Here is a 21,316-nt window from a genome sequence, read left to right on the forward strand (position 1 = left end):
TTTTACAAATTGAAGGTTTGTGGCAACCCTGCATCATTTTTCCAACAGCATATGCTCACTTCGTGTCTCTGTCTCACATTTTGGTAATTCTTGCGATATTTCACACTTTTTGGCCATCATTATTAGATTTGTGATGGTGATCTCTGACCAGTAATTATGACTAATCGAAAACTTAGATGATGGTTAGCAATTTTTTAGCAATAAAGGTATATACATTGTTTTTTTTAAGACATCATGCTATTGCATGAAATCAAAAAATTCATGTGACTCACTTTATTGCAATATTTACTTTATGGCAGTGGTCTGGAAGGGACTGCACACCTCTGAGGCGTGCCTGGGCTCTGCCGGTGGGTCTCCACTACTTATAGAAGAAAGTCCCCGTTTCCCACCTTGGTGCTATAGGCCCTTCACCACCTCCCCACACCCCCACCCTCCTTCATTGCCCCTTGTTCCTCTCTGGCCCTTTAGATATTCCCCGAGTCTCTGTTTCTGCACTGGCCTCACCCTGCCTCCCCTGTCTGCAAAGTGCTTTCCTGGGTTCTTTCATCTGCATGGCCAAATCCTACCTGGTTTTCATATTATTATGTCATTTGAGCCTCACAAAAATCTCTGAGTCAGTCGTAAAACATTGGTCTTACAAGATGATTCTTTAAAAAAGGATTCCATGTTGCAATCAGCTTGGGTTATGCCATGGGCCATCATTCCTTTGTAGGGCTAGGGTGACACCATAATGGCTAAGGTCCCAAGGAGGGCTGCAATCAAGATGCATCTCTAACCCAGCATTGCCTAAATATATCGACATCAGAACCCTTCCCACTCCATATCTATTAACACACTGTGGACAATCTGGGAAATGCTTCCTCGAGACTTATCAGTGAAGTTATCCTTAAACTGTTTTTATTGGGGAAGAAAGTCCAGGTTCAGAGATAGTAATTCTCACAAAGCTGAGTGAAACGAGCATTAATCCCATTTATTTTCCCTGTATTAGGATGACTTACAATATTTGTCATCTGGTGAGGACTTCAAAACTTATTCTTTGGAACCCCGGAAGTGACTGGCTTCTTAAGACCATAACTCTCATTTCTCTCTCCTAATATCTGAACTTTGTCCTACTTCTCTTTTCTAAAAATGATCGTGTCCAAGTCTTTCTTCGGCTTTTCTTTTCCTGCCAGATGTTTCACAAGTAAGGAACAAAAGGTTCCAATTAAATTTTTCCAAGAGTCTCATTGAATCATGAAAAGAAATAGCAAATATGTTTTCTAGTACATACCTGCTTTACATCAAAATCATAGTAACTGTAAAGAGGAAGGAATGATGGCCTAATTTCAAGGGGATATTTATGGCTAAATAAGAACTGAGGAAAGGCATGAGTGTATTTCTGTTTTAATTGTAGCTTTGAGAGTTTTCAAGGGTTATACAATAAACATTTTATATAATTATGTAGAAAATAAACATTTTATTTAATTTTTCAAAAATGAATGTAAAAATTAGGAAAATTAAGGGAAAAAAAGCTTCTTGCATGTTTGTTTAGCATTTTGTTGTTATTACCTGACCTTTAAATCCACCTGTGTTTTAAGTTGTGAGATGCTCCCTTATGGTGCTTTGTTTATCCTATTAAGAGTCTTTTGGGGGGTCAGTCAGTGCACTCTGCACATGCTCAAGGGAGTACCCCTCAATGGTGACATCAGAGGGCTGCACACTGCTTGGGAACAGGTCTCACTGAACTAGTCCAGCCAAGGTCACTGACCAGATTCGTAAGCAAGCAAGCAAACAACAAGCACCGGGGGTGGGGAATCAGTATTCAGAATTACAATACTACATTACCGAAAACGTCTAGCTTTCAACAAAAAATTATGATCCCTGCCAACAAATAGGAAAATGTGTTCCATACTCAGGAGAAAAGGCAGACTTTTATAGGGCGCAGATGTTGGACTTAGCAGGCAAAGACTCCAAAGCAATTAAGAATATGTTCAAAGAACAAAGGAAAACCATGATGATAGAATTTAAGGAATATATGATGGCAATGTCTCATCAAATATAGACTATTGATGAAGAAACGATAGAAAAGAGCCAGGCAGAAATTCTGGAGCTGAAAAGCATTATGACCAAAATGAAGAACTCGCTAGACAGGTGGAACTGTAGATTTGAGCTGGCCTAAAAGAAAGCAAGACCTGAGAAAAAGCAACAGAAATGATGCAATCTGAAGACCAGAGAGAAAAAAAGAAGGAAGACAATTGAATAGGGTCATAGAGGTCGTAGAGGACTGTAGGACCTAATGAAGTGCACCCTCATACACATAACAGGGTCTCAGAAGGACAGGAGAGATAGGAAGGAGCAGACAGATATTCAAAGAAATAATGGCAAATCCCACGTTTGATGAAAAAAACAATCTACACATTCTGGCAGCTCAATGACTTCCACGTGGGATGCACAGGAGGCAAGGCCCCCCAGACCATAGTCAAGTGATGAAAGACAAAGCCACAGAGCATCTCAAGAGCAGAAGACCGCACGTGACCCTTCACAGACACACACGGGAACCCCGATGAGGTTAATGGTTGACTTCTTTCCCTAGAAACAGTGGTGGTCAGAAGGCCGGAGAATACATATTTAAAGTGTTGAAAGGAAAAACTGTAACCAAGGATCTTGTATCCAGTAAACTATCTTACAAAACTGAAGGCGAAATAAGCAGGTGAGTAAAGGCTGAGAGAATGTGTTGCTAGCCTGCCTTTACAGAAACACAGAGGGTGTTCGGGGGAAGCAGGTTACACCGGGCAGTAAGCTGTACCCACCCAAAACAACGAAGACCGTCAGCAAAGACGAGTCCGTCTGTAATTACATAATCGTGTGGTTGTATCTTTCTCCTGACTGAATTAAAAAGCCATTTCACAAAACAACATGTAGATAGGGTTTGCTGGGCCTATAATGACCAGCGATGTAACTCATTTCCCAGTAATGGCACAAGGGAAGTAGATGAGAGCAAACTCCCTCGGCATAAGGTCTTACCAAATAACTGACTCCTAAGAACTCTATTAAATTACCTGGAGACCAAAGTTGCCTAATGGTATTCCTGATTTTATAGGGAATATGGAAACACTTAGAGAAAGCGTGAACTTTGGAATCAGAAAATCAGGTTGAGTCTTTGTCTTGAGCAACTTTTAGCACTTTGAACTTGGAAGAGATGTTAGCTCCTTTGAGCCTCAATGTCTTAATTTATCAAATGCCGTTTCAGCGGGATACTATGTGACTGTCTTTGTCCCACTTAGGCTTTTGAAGTGTCCTAGAACGTGTAGGTGGACTGGCAGAGCTAGCGGACTCGGAGGGTGAGAGAACGTCCCATCCGTACCCGGTGCTGCAACCCGTCAGCTGAGACCCTTCCCGGGCCAGCTGCAAAATGCCCCTGCCCCAGCTGTCTCCCCCAGGTGTCCTTCCTGATTCTCACTCCCTCACTTCCCCGAGGCAGAAACGAAACTTTCCTTGCACTCCTATGGCCCCTCATCAGCACATCTGCAAAGCTACTTGTCCCATTCTTCCTATGGCGATTTGTTTTCATGAATTACCTTCTCTTTTAGATTGGGTTTGCTGGAGGGAGGAAAGGATGTGAGTCCTTCATGACTGTGCTATCTTAAGAGACACTAAGCAAGGTCAACTACCAAGTGCATTCCGTCAGCAGCAAGCTCCAGGTCGTCCGAAGGCAACTGCCTGTTCTTCCTAATCATAAAATACTGCTTTAAAAACGTTGGCTCCAGCATTAAAAAAACAAAAAACAAAAAAAGAAAACAAAAAACCCAAAAATCCAAAACCAAAAAACGTTGGCTCCTGCATATTCTAGCTTTATCAAGAGTTCTTGCAAGCCACAGGCTTGTCCTGTCGCTTGGAGACTGGAAGAAGAGGAGGAGGGGGGAATGCTGTAAAACCCATAGAGACAGGACTGCCTCAACCCTGCAAACAGAAAGATGCTAACGGGGTAGATTTCTCACTTTTGAGGCACTGACGTCGTGAGTAATTCTCCCTTCCCTCTTTCCTCCATGTTACTTTGGTCTCCAAATTTCCGCATGGAGGATGCACTGTCTTAGGGTTAAGGTGGGTCCATTCAAAAGCTCCTCTTTGCTGTCTCAACAAGTGAGGGATACTTTACTTGCAGGGCAGTTTTCGTTTGGATTAAAAAAAGAAAGAAGGAAAAAATGTTTTAAATGTTTAGCACCTGAGGGTTGGAGTTTGTCCACCTGCCTGCATTGCAATTAAATTCAGGGGAAATCACGGACTCCAGGCGCCTCCATCCCTCCAGCGCCCCCCACCCCCGGCCACGCGCCTCTCCCCAACCCCCCCCCCCCCAGGCTCCTGGGCTGCCGCTGATTGGCCAGCAGGCCCCGCACCTGGCCAATCGCTCGGGGCCGGTTGTCATGGCGACGAGGCACGCTAACACTGCGGGTGTCGCAGGGAGCCGGCTCGCTGGCCGCTGAGACCGCAGGATGGCGCAGAACCTGTATGGTCCCCGAGTGCGAATGGGCAACTGGAACGAGGACATCTACCTGGAGGAGGTACGCAGGTGCGGCGGGCGCGGCTCGCCCGCTCCTCAGGGACCCCCCGCCCCGCCCCAAGTCCGGCGGCCGGGGCTCCTTTCTAACCCAGCAGACACCCCATACCTCTAACATCCCACCCGGATCTGAACGCCCTGGGAGGTTCCCCGGCTGTCCCACAAACCGGGTCTCACACCCGTCCACTCTCTCTAGGGGTCCCTTGGTCTCCCAAACTCTGTGCCTCCCCTTAGCGTGCCCCACCGAGTTCTCTCCATCCCTACAGACTTCAGGGTTTCCGAGGCTGAGGTCGGGGTGAGGAGGAGGCAGGCTCTATGTGAAGGCAGTGCCCCCCCCACTCCCCACCCCATCATACACACACCCTCCTAGGTGTCCCTGTGGTGTCCTTTCCCCTGACATCACACTCAGACAAGGCCTTGGGCCATCAGGTGTCCCATCTAGCTGGGGGTGGGGGGAGGGGTGGATAACCAGGGGAGACCTCCGCTGGGGACACATGGCCTCCAAATGTTATTCATGATTGTCTCTGGATGGAGTAATGGAGGAGGATGTTTCTTTGTCTTTTTGTGTGTGTCTTTCTCATTTTTTCAAACATTCTACAAAGAAGTAAAAAGATTAAAATAAAGCTAAACCAATTTCCACCACTCCCATTATGCTCACATTTCTTTTTCTCAAATTTTGCTTTTTCAGCTTGATGTGCTTCGGACCTGTAAGCTACCAGTGTCTATAAATTGAGGACTATTGTAGACTTTTTGTGTTTCCTTCATTTTCTCTTTCACCAGGAGGTCATGAAGGACTTCTTGGAGAAGAGAGATAAGGGACAGCTTCTCATACAGAGAAACAGGAGACTCAAAGAGAATCTTTTGAGACCGGTAATTTTAAATTTAAGCACTGTTTTCAAAATTCTATCGAATTAAGTGTGAATGTATGTTAAGCAAGCAAACGTTCCATAAATGAATTATCATTTGGAAAATACTGGTTTTTTTCCCTTTAGATCTGAAAACCACAATGTTTAAAATTCCCTAAGATTTTAGAAACATAGGAGAAATCTGCTCTTAATTATGTTTACCCGCATTTTCCAAAATCAGAAATGAGCGGATCAGTACAGGAATCTGTAAAACGCCCCTTAGTTGGTGCTCAAGACATTTCCAGGAAGTTTGAATAAATTAATAGTGGAGTCAGCTCGTGTGATTTCCTTACTTCGTTTGGGATTTTGGGGGGACTTTGGCAAAGTGGGAGGGGGTTGGCAGCAGGAAAAGGAAGAAAATGAAGGACTTGAGGGAACCTGAGTTATCACAAGTCATCCGAATGCTATGACCCCTCTTGAAATGGGTCCTTGACAGTGAAGGAAAGAAGGTGCATCTGGCAGGGGTCTCTGCACTGGCTGATGAGGACATGCATGGTTGGTTTGAAAAACTATTTAAATTGTAGATGCAGCTTTCCATAACTGAGGATGGATACGTTCACTGTGGCGACAAAGTGATGCTTGTGAATCCTGACTACCCTGAGACAGAAGCTGATCTGTTTTTGGGCGGGGACCTGAGCCTGGGCATGACTCCGGATGAAATTAAAGCCCACCTGAGTGACGACTTAGAGGTGCCCTGTGGCCTGAGCGCAGCTCCAACCAAGATCCCCGTTGGCAGAAACACTTTTATCATTTTGAGGTAGAGAAACTTCAATTTTCAGCTCACGTTTATCATAAATATGTTTTCACTCAGAGCTTCAGGAAGCCCTGGGACTAGAGCCGTGCTGTCTGGAGGTAAAGGTGATAGGAGAGGGTCTGTGCTGGTCCCGTCTTGCCGTCTCCCCCGGGGATTACTGTTGGGGGGGCCTTTACACGCCCTTCACCTTGAACATCAGGATCACTGCTAATTTGTGTTCAGTTATAAATGCTTCATTCAAAAGTATTGGATCTAGGAAACTAAAATCATATTCTGCCTAGAAGCTGGGTTTTCCTAATAACATCTGCGGATGCTTTGAGCTCATTTGAGTGTTTTCGGTGTGCTTAATGTTGCTATTTTTAGAACAAAAATAGTTCTGTGCAAGGGGGCACTTGCACCGGGATTTGTTATTTTATAATTAATTATTTACCAAAAATGTAGTTGAGATCTTGAAATAGGCAACTAAATCCTTAGAGAACAGATACATAATGACAATGAAAAAGTATTGCTTTTACTTTGTTAATTAAATAATGATAGCAATGTTCAGATGACAAGAATATAGCCAGTCCTTTAAGTCTTTATTTTTTTAAAGATTTTATTTATTTGTCAGAGAGACAGAGCGAGCACAAGGAAGGGGAGCGGTGGGCAGAGGCAGAGGGAGAAGCAGGATCCCCACTGAGCAAGGAACCCGAAGGGGGGCTTGATCCCAGGACCCCGGGATCATGACCTGAGCTGAAGGCAGGCGCTTAGCCACCTGGGCCACCCAGGCGTCCCTCCTTTAAGTCTTTAATTTAGAGTTCCTTCGAATACTGATAGTTTATGTCAAGACAAATAAAAGTTGACCACAACATCTGTGTCCTGGAGGATTAGGAGGGAAGACTGTATTAAGTGTATACACCTAATTAGGTGTGGCTCTTTATCAAGATGTCCACACACCCGACCGGAATCCCTCAGTGGAGGATAGCATGACGTGCTCACAAAGAGGGGATGCTCCGCACGCTGGCTGTGGGAGGAGACAGGGACAGGGTGCTAGCTGGATTTGAAAACCCAAAGAAAGGACCATTTTGAAAATGTTTAGCCACTTAACCAGTTAATGTGTGTGAATATACATTATCAAGAAAACTGATGATAAACAAAATTGCCTATGCGAACAAATAGAATGTAGAACGATTCTAATGGAGTTGACATGGTGCTTACTCTTCACTGACAGTGCAGACAGAAGTGCCGCGGGTCAAGTCCTTAGATATGGACAGAACTTCTGCCTTGCCATAACGGGAGGATTTGAAGACAGAATGGTGAGTCATCACGGTGCATGGCGGTTTGGGGCCAGGAGTTTTTGTTTCCATGTGGGCTCATGGCCACCTAGGGAAGCGGACCAAGGACTCTGCAGGTGCGTGCTCCGCCTCTGGCTTCTCGAGCCCCTGCCCGCGGCTCTCGGGCCACTTCTTTCCTTCTAGCTTTTCGAATGACAAAAATATACCCTTAGATGCTAAGGAGTAAGGGAGAAAAATCTGCAATGCAGCTGACAGAAAGCAAAACTTTATGCCACCTTCATCTGTAAGTTAATGGTTGGATTAATTAATCATCATCTTACAGGGGCCAATGTCCCCAATGCTAGCAAGGTATGTTACCCGATAACTACTTTTTTTTTTTTTTTAACTTGATCTTTTTCTTTCCCTTGCGGATTAGGAGGGTCACAGAACCAGATAAATTTGTGTCTAACTCTAGCTGAGATGTCTCTCTATGGGGTGGGACCTCAGATAAGTCATTTAACTTTTTTGAGTCTTTCTCATCTATAAAATGGGGATTATTATACCTTACTACATGCCATATCTATCTATCTATCTATCATCTATCTATCTATCTATCATCTATTCACTTAATCATCGAAACAAGTCTTTGAGCTAGGGACTATTTTACCCCAATTTTACTGATGGGGAAACTGAGGCACGAGGTCAGGTGATTTTGCCCCAAGTCGCTCAGCTATCGAGTGCAGGATGGGTACCACTTACCATTTCTCACTGAATCAAAGCTTGAGGTAACATTATTACCTTTTATGCCACCAAGACAAATCAGCGTTGCCAATCAAACCCCTACACACCATAGGTGGTAAGCGCAGCCTGATTTTAAATGTAGAAATTACAGAAAATACCATATTGTTGAAAGAGGGGGAGTAAATCACTGTTGTGTTATCCAGAGATCAGCACTACTAACATTTTGGCTTATTTTCTTTTACACTCTTATTTTCCCAAAATAGATTTAAAATACAGGGAAAGTTACAAGCACTGTAACATGCAGATACACCATTTCTGGTCTCTCTATCTCTCTCTCTTTCTCCACCCCCCCTCCTTTTCTCTTCCCCCCAATACTGTCCTTAACTCTCCCGTCTTTGTCTCCTATAAATCATCTGTCCTCTGTCCCTGTACTTACTTGTGTTTATGTATCTGCTCTTCCATAGATTATAACATATCATCATTTTGTTGGTGATATTTCCACCCATTTTGCTACTTAGCTTTTATTATTTTTATTTTTTTGGCTACTTGGCTTTTAAAGCATAGTTGTGCTAATACATTTTTGAGTAAAATGTATCCGTGTTTTCCTTCGTAATTCCTTCCATTGCTCAGTGCCCTATAAAGTCTGCTCCAGAGATACCATAAAAAGAAGAACTTGTATCAACTTCTCGGTGTCTGAAGTTTAACTTCTGCTCCTGTTTGTTCTTTATCTGCTTGAGATTTATTTTGATGCAGGGTTCCGAGGCAGACATGCGATTTCCCCCAAATGACTAATCAGCTGCATTTGGGTTATTTCTTGAATAAGTGTTCCTTCCCTCACTGACACACGATGCCCCGCTTACCATCACTGTACACACTGCATGCTGTCTCTGGGCTTCCTATTTTAGCCCTTTCAACTCAAATTGTGTATTTTTATTCTAGAATTATACTTTACAATATAATAATATATTTTGACAGCTCATTCGGCTAGTTCTCTCTCATGACACTTCTTTGAATTGAATTAGGAATTAACCTCTCAGTTAAATGCAATTATTTTTGCAAATCCCTCTGCCCCTGTGGGGAAAAAAATGCATGTGGCATTTTGATTGGCACTGGAAAATTATGTAAATTCACGTATTTAGTGCTTTACGACACTTCTTTTTCTGAGATGTCTCGCCATTTACTCATTTATTCTTTCTAGTTTTGTGGTTTTCTTCCCATGGATTTGACACTGATCTCGTTAAGGTTGTTCCCACGGTATCTTCCATTGTGGATGCCCCTTGTAGGGAGGCCCTTAGTCAGTTGCAACAAAAATATAAGAACGCCAATGATGTTCAGACTCACCTCTGATGAAATCCCTCACTCTTATTATTTCTAATGGTTTTCCAGTTGATTTTCTTATGACTTCCCGTAGACGGTGCTTTCATTCTCAAGGGATGACGATTCAATCTCTTCTCAAATTCTCTTATTTCCGTTCCTCAACTTTGAATTAGCATGTGTTTCCGGGGCAGTCACTAAAAAAAATCTGGGAATACCGGCCTTCTAGACTTGTTCCTGATTCATTATTATTTTTCTTTACATTAACAAAGCAGCGTTTGTGGTTTGAGGTAGATGCTCTTTGCCATTTGAAGTCTGGGTTTTCCAGTTGCTCTGGATCTCCCCGACATTTCCCCGATCACCGAGAGTCAAGCCTAAGTGTGTCTTGGGCCTGTCCCGCTTCCCTGCCTGTGTCCAGCTCATGGTCATGCCCATGGGTCTCCCTTCATAGGGCTCTTGGGCCCGTCTTTTCGTCCCCAATGCCAGGACCTCAGTCCAGGTCCCCATGGGTTCACCTCTCTTGTCTGTCCTGACTTCAGACCATGGTAGATGCACGCTGCCAGATTGATCCTCTAGGAGCTCAGTTTGGTTAGTGCTGCTATTCACGGTGGTATTTAAGACCCTCTGTGATGTGTCCCCGCCATCCCTGTCCACGTGCAGCCAGCCCCTCGGGCTCCCAGCACCACACTGCCTCCTCCTCGGAGCCTCTCCTGCGCCCCTGGGCAAGCATCTGTCCTCACCTGTGCCTGCCTGCCGCCCTTCCCCCCTCTGCTGGCCAGTCATACCTCACAGGTGTTTACAGGTGCTTCCAGTCCCATCCTCCGTCACTCTCCTGCCTGTGAGGAAAAGCCTTGAAGAGAGTAACTCATTTCTGCCTTCCCCATAGCGAGCGCCTCATGGCACAGCTTTGCACGTGAAAACCTGCAGAAACAGGCAAAAACAGCCTCCAGCTTCAGGGTGAAGGGTCAATCAGTAAAGAACTAACAAGCAACTAACGTTTCCGACTTTTCTGCAGGATGGGGTGCTTCTTGCACCCCAGTTACAGGTGGCCAGAGAGCTGCCGAAATAAGTCCCACGTGTGGACGTCAGCTCCAGTGGGGCACGGGCCCCCTCGGGGGCACACAGCGAACGTCGGCTGTGATGGTGTGGGTTGTGAGGACCCTTCATGCAACAAGTTTCGTGCAACACCATTTCTAAGAAGTAAAACCGTGGTCCCGGCCTGAGCCCTGAAAAGGAGGATGGGGAGCAGGGACGGGATGAGGAGGAGAGAGTGGGTTTGGTACCCAAAGGAAGGCAAAGCAGTGGAGGTGATGTGGGGAGGGGGCGGGTGGCCTCAGTATTCCGAGATGACATTTCTAAAGTGGAGAAAACCTGAGTGTTTTCCCAATCAGCAGGAATGGGATTTTCCAAAACTGCTTCTGAACGCGCCGGACGCCCAGCCAGTCGGCCGTTCACTCCCCCAGCTTCTCCGGTTCTGTGATGTAGCTCATCCGCGCACTATCCTTTTCAGCTGTATTTATCGAGTGATCACAGGACCCTGCTGAAGTCGTCCAAGAGGTCTTGGCTCCAGGAGGTGTACCTGACCGATGAGCCCTCCTACCTGAACTGTTGGCAGGCTGCCTTCCCGGACCCCCAGCTCCGCCTGGAGTACGAAGGCTTCCCGGTGCCGGTGAGCGCAGCCCGGGGGGAGCCCTTCCACCGGTCTGTATGTCGGGGCTTCTCATTGCCGTTCTCACTGCTGGGCATTTCCCCAGAGCTTGGGCCCCGCAGGACTGGAGCCCCAGGCACGGTCCTCACAGCAAGGCGGGTCCGGCGGGCCAGAGGCATTGCTCTTGCTCCTGATGCAGTGAGCGGTTGTTGGAAGTCACGGGGAGAGCGTGGGATTGCAGCGGGCATGGATTGGAAGGGTTGGCTAGCGGAGGTGGCCACCCAGAAAGGGCCCCCCAGTTCCAGGCCCCAGGCACCCGTCCGGCACAGTGCGCTTCTCTGCCGAGCTCTGCAGGTGGACCCGGGTTCAGCAGGGTCTCTCCTCTGGCGCGGAGGATACACACAGGGTGCACACTGCTGCCCGCCCGACCCATTTGCTCTCTTGAGCAGGCCTCTGCCATGCTTTGCTCTCCTGGAACCTGCTTCCCATCTCCATGATTTCAACCTTCAGCTTCACAGTGTCTTTCTCCGTGAAACGGGGGTGATGATAGTATCTGCCTGATGAGGTTTGGTCCGTGCGTTCACTGTGCTCACTAGAACAGTGCCTGGCTCCCAGCGGCTCCCAAGTGTGAGCCTGGTTGTCGTGGTCGTGGCTGGGCTTGTGGGAAAGCACTGGGCCGGCCCAGCAGCTCTGTCCCCTCTACTTGCTCAGGCCTCTCGTGCACACAGCTGAGCCTGCACCCTGGGAGCCTCGGCCCCGTCCTCGCCACCTTGAGGCGCTGGTGCCCTCCAGCCAGAGCCGCCGGGAGCAGCTGGGGTTGGAGAAGTGAGCTCCCCCGCTTGCTGCCGCGGGCCTGGAGGCACACGGAGGGGCGCGTCTCAGGACGCGGGTGGCACAAAGGACGCGTCCCAGAAATTGGGCTTCGGTTGGGGGATTTAGGGAGCTTCCCAGGAAGCAGGGTTCTGCTCTTGATGCCATCCGGAAGTGGGAGTCATTCGGTGACGGGCATCTCAGCACACCTGAGCTGGGGGACGGGGGCCCGAGCGAGGCTCCCGCTGTCCTTAGTCAGGACGCAGCTTCCGCTCACATTAGCCGGGAGGGGCGGGTGTCAGGTGGTCTGCCGCTTGGACAAGGCGCACGTTTAGTCTGTGTTTGGAGGAGATCACAGAGCGGTCTTGCTTCTGCTCTGACCCTTCGTGGGTGCAGGGTGGCCTGGTCTGATGTGGGCATCCTCTGATGCCGAGTAAGTCCCACTGGAGTGAGCGAGGGCTTTGTTCTTCCTCACACAGTGTTTAGCTTCCATGAGCCAGGAGTTTGAAATAGTATGTATTTTTTTCCTGATTATAAACAATATATATGCTCACTGAAGGGAAAATCAGAAAAGCACAACAAATAATATGCAAATAACCAGTAATTCATTCCACCTTCCAGAGAAAGCTGCTGATGTTTATCATCTCTGTCTTTTTCCATGCATGTCTTTTTATTTTATTTAATTTTAAATTCTTTTAACAAAATAGGACATCAGCAATATCCTTATCTTCACCACTGATTATATCTCATGTTGTGAAGGATCTTCTCCAGTGTGGCTCTGAGTGATTCTAGAATGTTCCATTCTGTGTGCACCTGCAACACTGTATGTAATCAATCCCTTATGGTTTGGCTTCTAGGTTATTCTGTCTCTCTATTTTTTTTAAACTACATTTAAACGAATATATAGTGTATTTCCAAATGTTTGCCTTTAGGAATTGGAGGCCTTAGTTCATAATGCAAATAACACACTCTCTTCACCTTCAAAGGCAAATGCAAAAGTTCTCATCAGTCACTGCCACACAAATCGGGGACTGGCAGCCCACCGACACCTGTTCTTAAGGTACATGTTGCTCGGTTCCGCAAGATGCCATGAATAGGGGAGCGGGATGTATCTATAAGCAAAGAAGCTCGATTGATTTATTTTTATTTATTTATTTATTTTGGTGGGGGAGGGGCAGAGGGAGAGGAAGAGAAAGAATCTCAAGGAGACTCCATGCCCAGCACAGAGCCCTACATGGGGCTCGATCTCACGACCTTGAGACCATGACCTGAGCTGAAATCAAGAGTCAGACGCTTGACTGAATGAGCCACCCAGGTGCCCCAAGCAGCTCGATTCAAAGAGTGTGGCCACACACACAAGAAGTCCTTTGATGATGAAGTGTTGTCACAAAGGACTCGATGGTGTGACAAATCCTACCCGAGGCCCTCATGTCCCACAAGTCCGTCCCGGACAAGAGGATTTTAGCTATAATGGGACCCTGTGCTCCTCATCATTGCCCGAGCAGGGTCAAACATCCAGCAAGCAAGCACATATCGCAGAGCTCACCCTCCCCGAGCCTGAGTCTGAGGCTTGGGGTGCGGGGCAGACAGAGTTACTCACCCAGAGCCGCTACTCCGTTTCCAACCAGTGTCCGTTCTTTCTTGCCCCAGTACCTATTTTGGAAAGGAAGTGGAGGTGGCTGCTCACACACATCTGGATTCACACAGAGTGGAAAAGCCGAGGAACCATTGGATGTTGGTGACTGGGAACCCCCGGAAAGACTCGTCCACCATGTTGGACGTGGTGCCCAAGCCGCTGGCAGAGGACGCCCGAGCCCTGGAGCGGGACACCCGAGCCCCAGAACAGGGCGCAGACCCCGGGGCTCAGTGATCCCAGGTGCGCGCGCTCAAAAAACCTAGCTTTGCCAGGTCGTGCCCCAAGCTATTTTTAAGCAAGGCATAGAAGTACCTGAACACTATGTTAAAACAAAGGCTATATGGAGATTATTGAATTTGTGGTGGGGGCCTGGGACACAGGACAAACTGGCTCCAAGAAGCAGCTCCTAAGTGGTATTTGAAGGTGACAGATGATATTCCTTTGTTGATTATTAATTCCTGAAGAACTTTAGATCCTATTTAGCAGCGGCTTCTACAAGCTATCAGACCACACGGGATTCCTTTCACCCCCCCGCCCTTCTCCCCACCACGTGGTGTACTAAGAAATCAACAATGTGTAGCTGTGAGCTGTAGCTTGACCTTGGAGCTAAATGTCTCCCCCCTTGTATGTTTGTTTCTACCTCTGACTTAGGGGGGATCAGGACCTCTACCTGACTGGTCACACTATTGAGTAATGATTTTCAAAGGGCACAATCTCTTTAATCCTTGAAATGGGCACATTAGCCGCGGCACCTATGTGATCAGAAAGTTCCTGACAAAATAAATATGTATCTTTCCATGTATTTGCTCATCTTCATTCTTTGTGGCATCCCCGTGACGTGTAAGGTAAGGAGTTCTTGTAGGATGGAGAGTCCCCCAGCCCTGCAGGTAAAGCTGAGTCGTATGGCTGTCTCTCACGTAAAAACACCAAGAGGCAGAGGGGCACCTGGGTGGCTCAGTCATTAAGCTTCTGCCTTCAGCTCAGGTCATGATCCCAGGGTCCTGGGATCGAGCCCCACATCGGGCTCCTGGCTCAGCGGGGAGCCTGCTTCTCCCTCTCTGTCTGCCTCTTCCCCTGCTCATGCTCTCTCTTTCTGTCTGTATCTCTGTGTCTCAAATGAATAAATAAAATCTGTAAAAAAAAAAAAAAAAAGGCAGACAGTAAGTCTCAAGTGGTGTAGATGTGTTTTAAAGAGATGCTGCCTCAAGCCAATGTGGATCGACCCTCTTGAAGGAGGCATTTGCCGGCAAGTGCTGCAGGACTCAGGGCGGTGGTTCCTGTCCCTGGCCGTGCGTGGATTTACCCGGAGAACGTTAGCCGTTGCTGGTGCCTGGGCCCCAGCCCAGAAATTCTGACTTAATGGTCGGATTGCAGGCAGCCAAGATCGAGACCCACTGCGGTAGGAGGCAGAGGAGGAAGCAGTGGGTCCTCGGGGGGTGGTCAGGGAAGGCTTTCCTCAGTGAGTCTCAACCGGGCTGCACTTCCGAATCACCGGAACAGTGTAGACACGCCCAAAGCGCACTTGCATGCCAGACCAGCAAATCAGAATTTCGGGGGTGGGGCTTTAAAAAATACAGATGCCCTGAGCCCACCTCCAGAGATTCTCACTTAAGTGCCAGGGGGCTGAGGTAACAATATTCTTGAAAACTCACTGTTTTATTTTCCTTACAGCCTGGGCTGAGCACCACTGGCCGGCGAGCAGAGCTGGGTTTGCCTGTGTGTCTCCTAAGGGCGAAACCAGGACTGGGAGTAGGTTGGTGGGGGCTGCATCTGGGGAAAGGCGTTCTTCAACAGGTCAAGCTATCTGCAAGCATCTGGACCAATTCTGGCGCGTTCTTGCTCCTACCGTAAAAGGGGCCCACAGAAAGCTTCCAGACACCAGGACTCACGTTCCTGCCTTGAGCCACGCGTCGGTGGTATCTTGAGAACCACCATAGGGTTTTAGTGCCAGGACTATTGACCAAGTTTGCATGACTGCAGTTACCGTCAATAATGGTTGAATGTGACGGCAAAGCACAGTCGTTTGAATGCAGAGAGACGTTAAACTCCGAGAAAGGCATCCCTGCGCATCTTAGTGTAGATGAAAGACACCCAGCAGCTGGGAAGCTGGCATGACTGAATTCGGGCCCACCGTTACCTCGTGCTGTCACATCGGACCGCTGCCCTGGGTCTCTCGAGCACATTACAAAATTATCAGTTTCCTTACTGAATCTCACTATTCTCCGGGCTTAGACCGGATAGAGTTCATTGCCGTACCCCATTTCTTGAGAAGTACCTGTTGCGTGAATAAAGGGATGGACAGGGGAATGAGTCCAAACCCTTTGCAGAGGTAGCAGCAGGCTTGTACAGTGAAGTGATCCGCTCATGATCACACAGCTCCTACCTCGCAGGGTGGGGTGGGAGCTGGTCAGGTCCTTCAGACCCTCCTCCTCCCCAAAGTAGAGGACCTGGTACTCTCAGGTGTTTGGTCCAGATAATTCTTTGTTGCGGGGGGCTGTCCTGTGCACTGTAAGACGTTTGACAGCATCCCTGGCCGCGGCCCACTGGATGACGGTGGCACCCCTCCACTTGGTGATAACTAGAAATGTCTCCAGACATGGCTAAACGTCCACTGGGAACACAAAAGGCATTTTGGGCACCCCTAGATCTTTTAGATATTTATTTCCCATCTCCAGAGGATGCTATAAAGGGGTCTTTCTTCTATTTATGTATGTTTTTTCTATAGAGGACACATTATGTGCTTTTAAGGTAATTTCCAGGTATATGAATAATCTGCTTTTAGCATCTGATCTGGGCTTCGGTGGAAACCTAGAATTTTGTGCAGAGTGGCCCCCAGGACAAGGTTGATCTGGACGTGGTTACAGGGCCCAGAAGGCACACAGCATCTCAGTAGTGGCCTCCAGGGTGGGGGACACACAAGGTGGCCCAGAGAGATGTGAGAAGAAAAGCTTAGAACGTCTATGTGTATCATTATCTTATCCTTTAAAACGCGTTAATGTGTGTTTTCCACTGTTCAAAATGTTAGTTTTTAAATGTACATAGTAGTTTAATGGGCATGGGTAAAATTTTTAAATGCACACATGTAAGTGTGTCCATGTGTCTCGCTGGTGCTCACAACTTACCGTGGAGGGTTTACAATGACAGTTGCTGGGGCTGGGTGCTGTGCGTGCTTGGTTTTTATACAGAAAATGCCTGAGAGTCACTGATGTTCCCTAGCTTTGCCCCAAGTCGAGGACTGCAGGCTCCCCCGGCCCCAGGACTCTCCTGCTCACCTGAACAAGGTCTGTGGATCGCACCCTGAGTGTCCGCTCTCTTGCCGGGGCAGTGGACACGGTGAGGACTGAGACCAAGACCCTGCAGTGAGGGGCGGGGGGGAGACGGCCAGCATGCTCATGTGCAGAGTGCTCCAGGCCATGGAGGAGGTGGAGGAGCAGGGCGATCCCTCACGCCCAGGGACCAGATGGCACCGGAGCAGGAATATGGAGAAGACCCCGCAGTGTCCCCGGAGTGCGGCCTTTGGAGCTGTGCCCGGAAGCGGGGACTCAGCAAGAGGCCGGTTGCTGCGGGCTGTGAGTACAGTGGATGCTCAGCAGTTACCCAGCAGGGATGCACTGGCAGGTGAAGCAGCGCAACATCTCCAAGCTGCTTGGAAACTGGCCACTGACCCAAGTCCCCCAGGCGCCCCTGGCCACCGTAGGGTCCCCCTGGAGGGACCCCTGCCCTTCACTACGGTCCAGCCACTGAAGAGTTAACGTCCGGCCCCTCAAGGGGCCTTCAGGACACCGTGGTTAGAGTTTGTTTGCTTTGGTTGGTGCCCACTGACATTCAGGAAAAACCGGGCGGGTCGTCCAATGTTTCGAATATCCTGCGACTGAATTTGAATTTTATCTTGAAAGTGATAGTCAGCCTTTGAAAGAGCTTGAGGAGGGAAGTGGCATGACTTTGCTTTAGAGAGATTATTATGGAAGCGGCAGGGATGTAGAGGGGTCCTGGGGGGAGAGATGAGGCTCTGAACTAGGGCAGTGTCAGGAGGCAGGATGAGAGACACATCCAGGGCGGAGGGAGGGGGAGGGAGAGAGAGAGATGACTCCGTACCTGGTGGATTAAGGCCAAGAGAGGACAAGAAGGTGGACCCCAGGTCTGGAGAGGGTGCCGATCCTGGAGAGCCAGAACACAGGAGGGCGAGCGGCTGTGCGGGGAAGCTGAGGGGGTGCCCGGGGATGTCTGGTCCGGAGTGGAAGCTGCTTTCCGTGGATGCGGCAGCGTCCCAGCCACGGTGTCTTCCTGGGCCCAGTGCGGCCATCGGCTGGATGGTTGGCCCCACCGAACCCGAGCTAAGTGCTTGGCAGCAAACACAACTTTAGGATTGATGGTGCCTTTAACTCCCTGGCAGGACGACCATGGAGGAGCCCGACAGCCCAGTGGCTAGGACTGGCCACTTCCTGGCTGCGAGAAGGTCACCTTCCTGAGAATCGGGGTACCATCTGTGAAGCGGGCAGTCAGGGCAGCTCTGGATGCGCCCGGTTACGAGGCAGCAGGTGGTCTGTGTGAGCGTGCCCCCCTCTCCCCTCTGCTCTCCTGTGTAAATTTAGCTAAGTGTGCGTCTGAGCCATGGAGTGATCTTGTCTCTGTCACCACGCTTGGTCCCAAGCCCGGACTTCATTCCCGCTCACGGCAGATCTTTGTGCATTCAGTCGAATCCAACAGAGCTCACTGACTGGTTTACACCAGGTGCTGAGCTGGACCCAGGGGGACCGGGGGGGGGGGGAATAAACACCTTCCTACCTGCAGGTTCTCAGCTGGGGACGTGCTGCTTTACGAGAGGAAGAGCGGTTTCTCCTGTTGATAAGACGCAGCAACAACGGGATTCTCTGCAAAACCCCAGCATAAGCCGAAGCCGCTGCCTTGGGGAAATGCAGGATGTGCTTGGCCAGCCGACAGGGGCTGACGTGGGCTGGCTCGCGGCTAAGAGAGGGTCAGAGGGGCATAAGACACGGGAGGGGGAAGGCCAGAGTGTGGAAGTTTGCGTTTCATTCAGCAGGTGGGCGAGGAGTCACCATGCAGTCTTGAGCAGGAAGGGGGTGGATGGGCCCAGAACGGAAGGCTTCCCGGGGCGGGAGAGGTACAGGGGGAGTAAAGGTCATTTCTGGGTCGGTAATCACAGTCGGCGAGAGTCTCCGGAGGCCTGAGCCTGGGGACCGCAGAGCCAGCACTCCAGTGGGCTCTAGCAGACGATTTCATTTTTTTCTACTATCCCTTCATCAAAGGCAAAACTAGTAGAAACATGGTTTTCTCCATCCCTAACTTCTTGCTGTCACCTGGAGCTTTTTAAAAGGGAAACAGCTGTTTCGTTTGCAAGCATAACCATTTAGAATCATTAATCGATTTGATAATAACTCAACCTAAATTCAGTTATCGTGGAAGCGTGGCATAAGGAGAGCCTGGCTGCATTCCTGGGAGGAAACCATGTTGTAGGAAGGACAGGTGGGCTCTTATGTGAAGAAACTTCTAGTGCAAGAGAGTATCCACTAAGCATCCCAGAACATGTTCAGATGAAGACTGGGGGGCCGTGTTCTCTCCCTCTGACTGGAAGGCAGCTGGGACCACAGCTGACTGGGCCTCCCCCGGTCCTCTTACAGGTTGGGGGATGGACCCAGAGCAGAGAAGGACCACGGCCCAGGGGCGGGGAGGGCGAGGCAGGGCAGCCCCCGAGACCCGACTCTGGGTGCCAACGACCGAGGAGGACAGGTCTGGGCTGCTGAGTCTCACAATGGCCCCGAGGGGAGCCAACTGGGGCGGGAGTCCAGGGAGCTGCTAGTTTCCTGGGAGAGACCAGCTTCCCCTCCGGAGCTTCGGTCTTGCAGTTTTCCCGAGTGGCCACAAGGGGTCAATGAGAAAAAACGCAGAGGAGTCAATGCCCAGCAATTGCTCAACCGTTGAGCTAAATTTCAAAACACTAGGGAGTTTCCAGTTTTAAAAATGCACATTTTAAGAGGGGGGCAAAAACCATAAAAGCGCTGTGGTTGGGGTATCAGTTCAATTCCTTCCCAACGGCGCACGGGACATCTGCGTCCCGAGGGGTCCTGCCAGGGGCACAGCCCCTCTGGGACTCCTGGCAGACATCCCCTCCCAAGTCTGGAGTTCTCCCCAGGACACTGGACTCTGAACCCAGGCCCGGGGACTCTGGGCTCCGAAACCTCCCTAAGTGATGGCAGCGTGATGTCTGAGCAGATCTGAGGCCTCGCTGCTCCTTTCCAGCCTCGCCCGAGCTCTGGGGCCAAGGTTCTGGTGCCAAGCCCCGGCTTCTTCTGCTGGGTTATTGACTTCCTCTTCGCGTTGTTTAGAAGGTCAAATGCAATGAGATAAGGCAGGTGAGAGAGGCAGGAGGGCATCGTGGTTCTAGGCCTGACTCTGGGGCCCAACAGCTCCATGGGGACCCTGAGCTCCTGGCACGGGTCGTCTCACTCCATGTGCACAGTGAGCCTGTGAGACAGGTGATTTGGGGGCCCCATCTTTACCCTGTGAGCCGATGGAGGCTCGAAGGGGTGTGGTGACTTCCACGGTCCCACAGCTAGATGGCGACCAGGGTTCTCATGGAGCTGTCGGCACCAGAAGCTTGGCCCTAGTAAGACAGGAAATCCATCCATTCGACAGTGCGTATGGGGAGCGACCACAGGTGTGCGTTCAAGTTCTACGCTCAGACCTGCTTCAAATGTGCGTGTGCGCGTGTGTGTCTATCCGTGGCCGGGCACGACTGAACGAATGGGAGGGAGGGCGCAAGGAGATCCTCTCCGCTCCGGAGCTGTCCAGTCCCGGGCAGCGGGGACCGGTGACAGGAACCATGGAGAAGGACTGCAGGTTGCGAGGAGCCCATGGTGGGCCCATAGGCAGCGCTCTTCTGAAAAGGCTCAGCTCTCTGAGCACCTGCAGCCTGCGTTGGCACGCCAGGAGCTCCCCCCGCCGCCCCCTGCAAGCCCGGACTGATGGTGCGGGGGTGCGTCCTGGGTACCAGCTCTGTTGATCCGTAGGGGCTTTCCGGAGCCCTGTGCCAAGTGAGATTGGGATTGTGCCCAGTCCGGTGGAGAGAGCTCAGAGATGCCCCTGTGTATCCGTGAGAGGGCCAGGGGCCATATTTTAGTTAGTTGCGTCCCAAGCCTGCCCTTTCTGAAAGACCCCAGTTCTTGCAGCTTCTCCCGGCTCTGTAGGGGGGCCAGGCTGCCCAGCATTGGGGTTCTGGGCTCTGTCTGGGAGCTGAGTGCAGCGGGCAGACCCACCCAGGGCTCCACCCCAGAACGCTGGCACCGCGCGCTCCATGCTCTCACAGCGGGCCAGGCGCACAGGAACACCATCTCCTCCCCAGAGCGAGTGGGCATGGTGTCTCCTCTGGCTGTCCCCAGCTGCTGGGCAAGAGCCTCCTCCCTTCCGCCCGCCCTGCAGCGTCTCTGGGCTGTGTTATTGTTGGCTGACGTGAGCAAGGTTGAACATCTGCCAAACATCTGCTCATGTCTCCTGAATGTGCTCCCAGACGGGCAGGAAGCAGCACCACCCTTGAACTGAAGCGCCAGGGCCTGCTGCCGCCCCCCACCCAGGACACGGCCTGGCTCGCTGGGGGCTGGTGGGATCCCCCAAACTGCAAGATCATCTCCTCGGGGCGGGGGAGCCGGGGCGGTGGCAGGAGAGGCCTCGTGGCTGCACATCCTTCCCATCTTCCCCAGAAGGGC

General features: G+C 50.0%; 1 protein-coding gene across 1 annotated transcript; it reads left to right on the forward strand.

The window, feature by feature from the left end:
• Positions 1-4,414: 4,414 nt before the first annotated feature.
• On the forward strand, positions 4,415-14,393 carry CFAP161 (cilia and flagella associated protein 161). Its single transcript, XM_036108802.2, has 7 exons — positions 4,415-4,538; positions 5,315-5,404; positions 5,964-6,196; positions 7,404-7,488; positions 11,012-11,170; positions 12,946-13,019; positions 13,610-14,393. The coding sequence occupies exons 1-7, from the start codon at positions 4,470-4,472 to the stop codon at positions 13,827-13,829; spliced, it is 930 nt and encodes a 309-aa protein (XP_035964695.1). The 5' UTR covers positions 4,415-4,469; the 3' UTR covers positions 13,830-14,393.
• Positions 14,394-21,316: the final 6,923 nt, after the last annotated feature.

This window comes from Halichoerus grypus, chromosome 8, assembly GCF_964656455.1.
Source record: "Halichoerus grypus chromosome 8, mHalGry1.hap1.1, whole genome shotgun sequence".
NCBI classification, from domain to species: Eukaryota; Metazoa; Chordata; class Mammalia; order Carnivora; family Phocidae; genus Halichoerus; species Halichoerus grypus.

Coding starts and splice junctions, on each gene's coding strand:
- CFAP161 (XM_036108802.2), top strand. CDS start 4,470: ATGGCGCAGAACCTGTATGGTCCCCGAGTGCGAATGGGCAACTGGAAC. Junction 4,539..5,314: donor AGGACATCTACCTGGAGGAG/GTACGCAGGTGC, acceptor CTCTTTCACCAG/GAGGTCATGAAGGACTTCTT. Junction 11,171..12,945: donor ACGAAGGCTTCCCGGTGCCG/GTGAGCGCAGCC, acceptor TCACCTTCAAAG/GCAAATGCAAAAGTTCTCAT.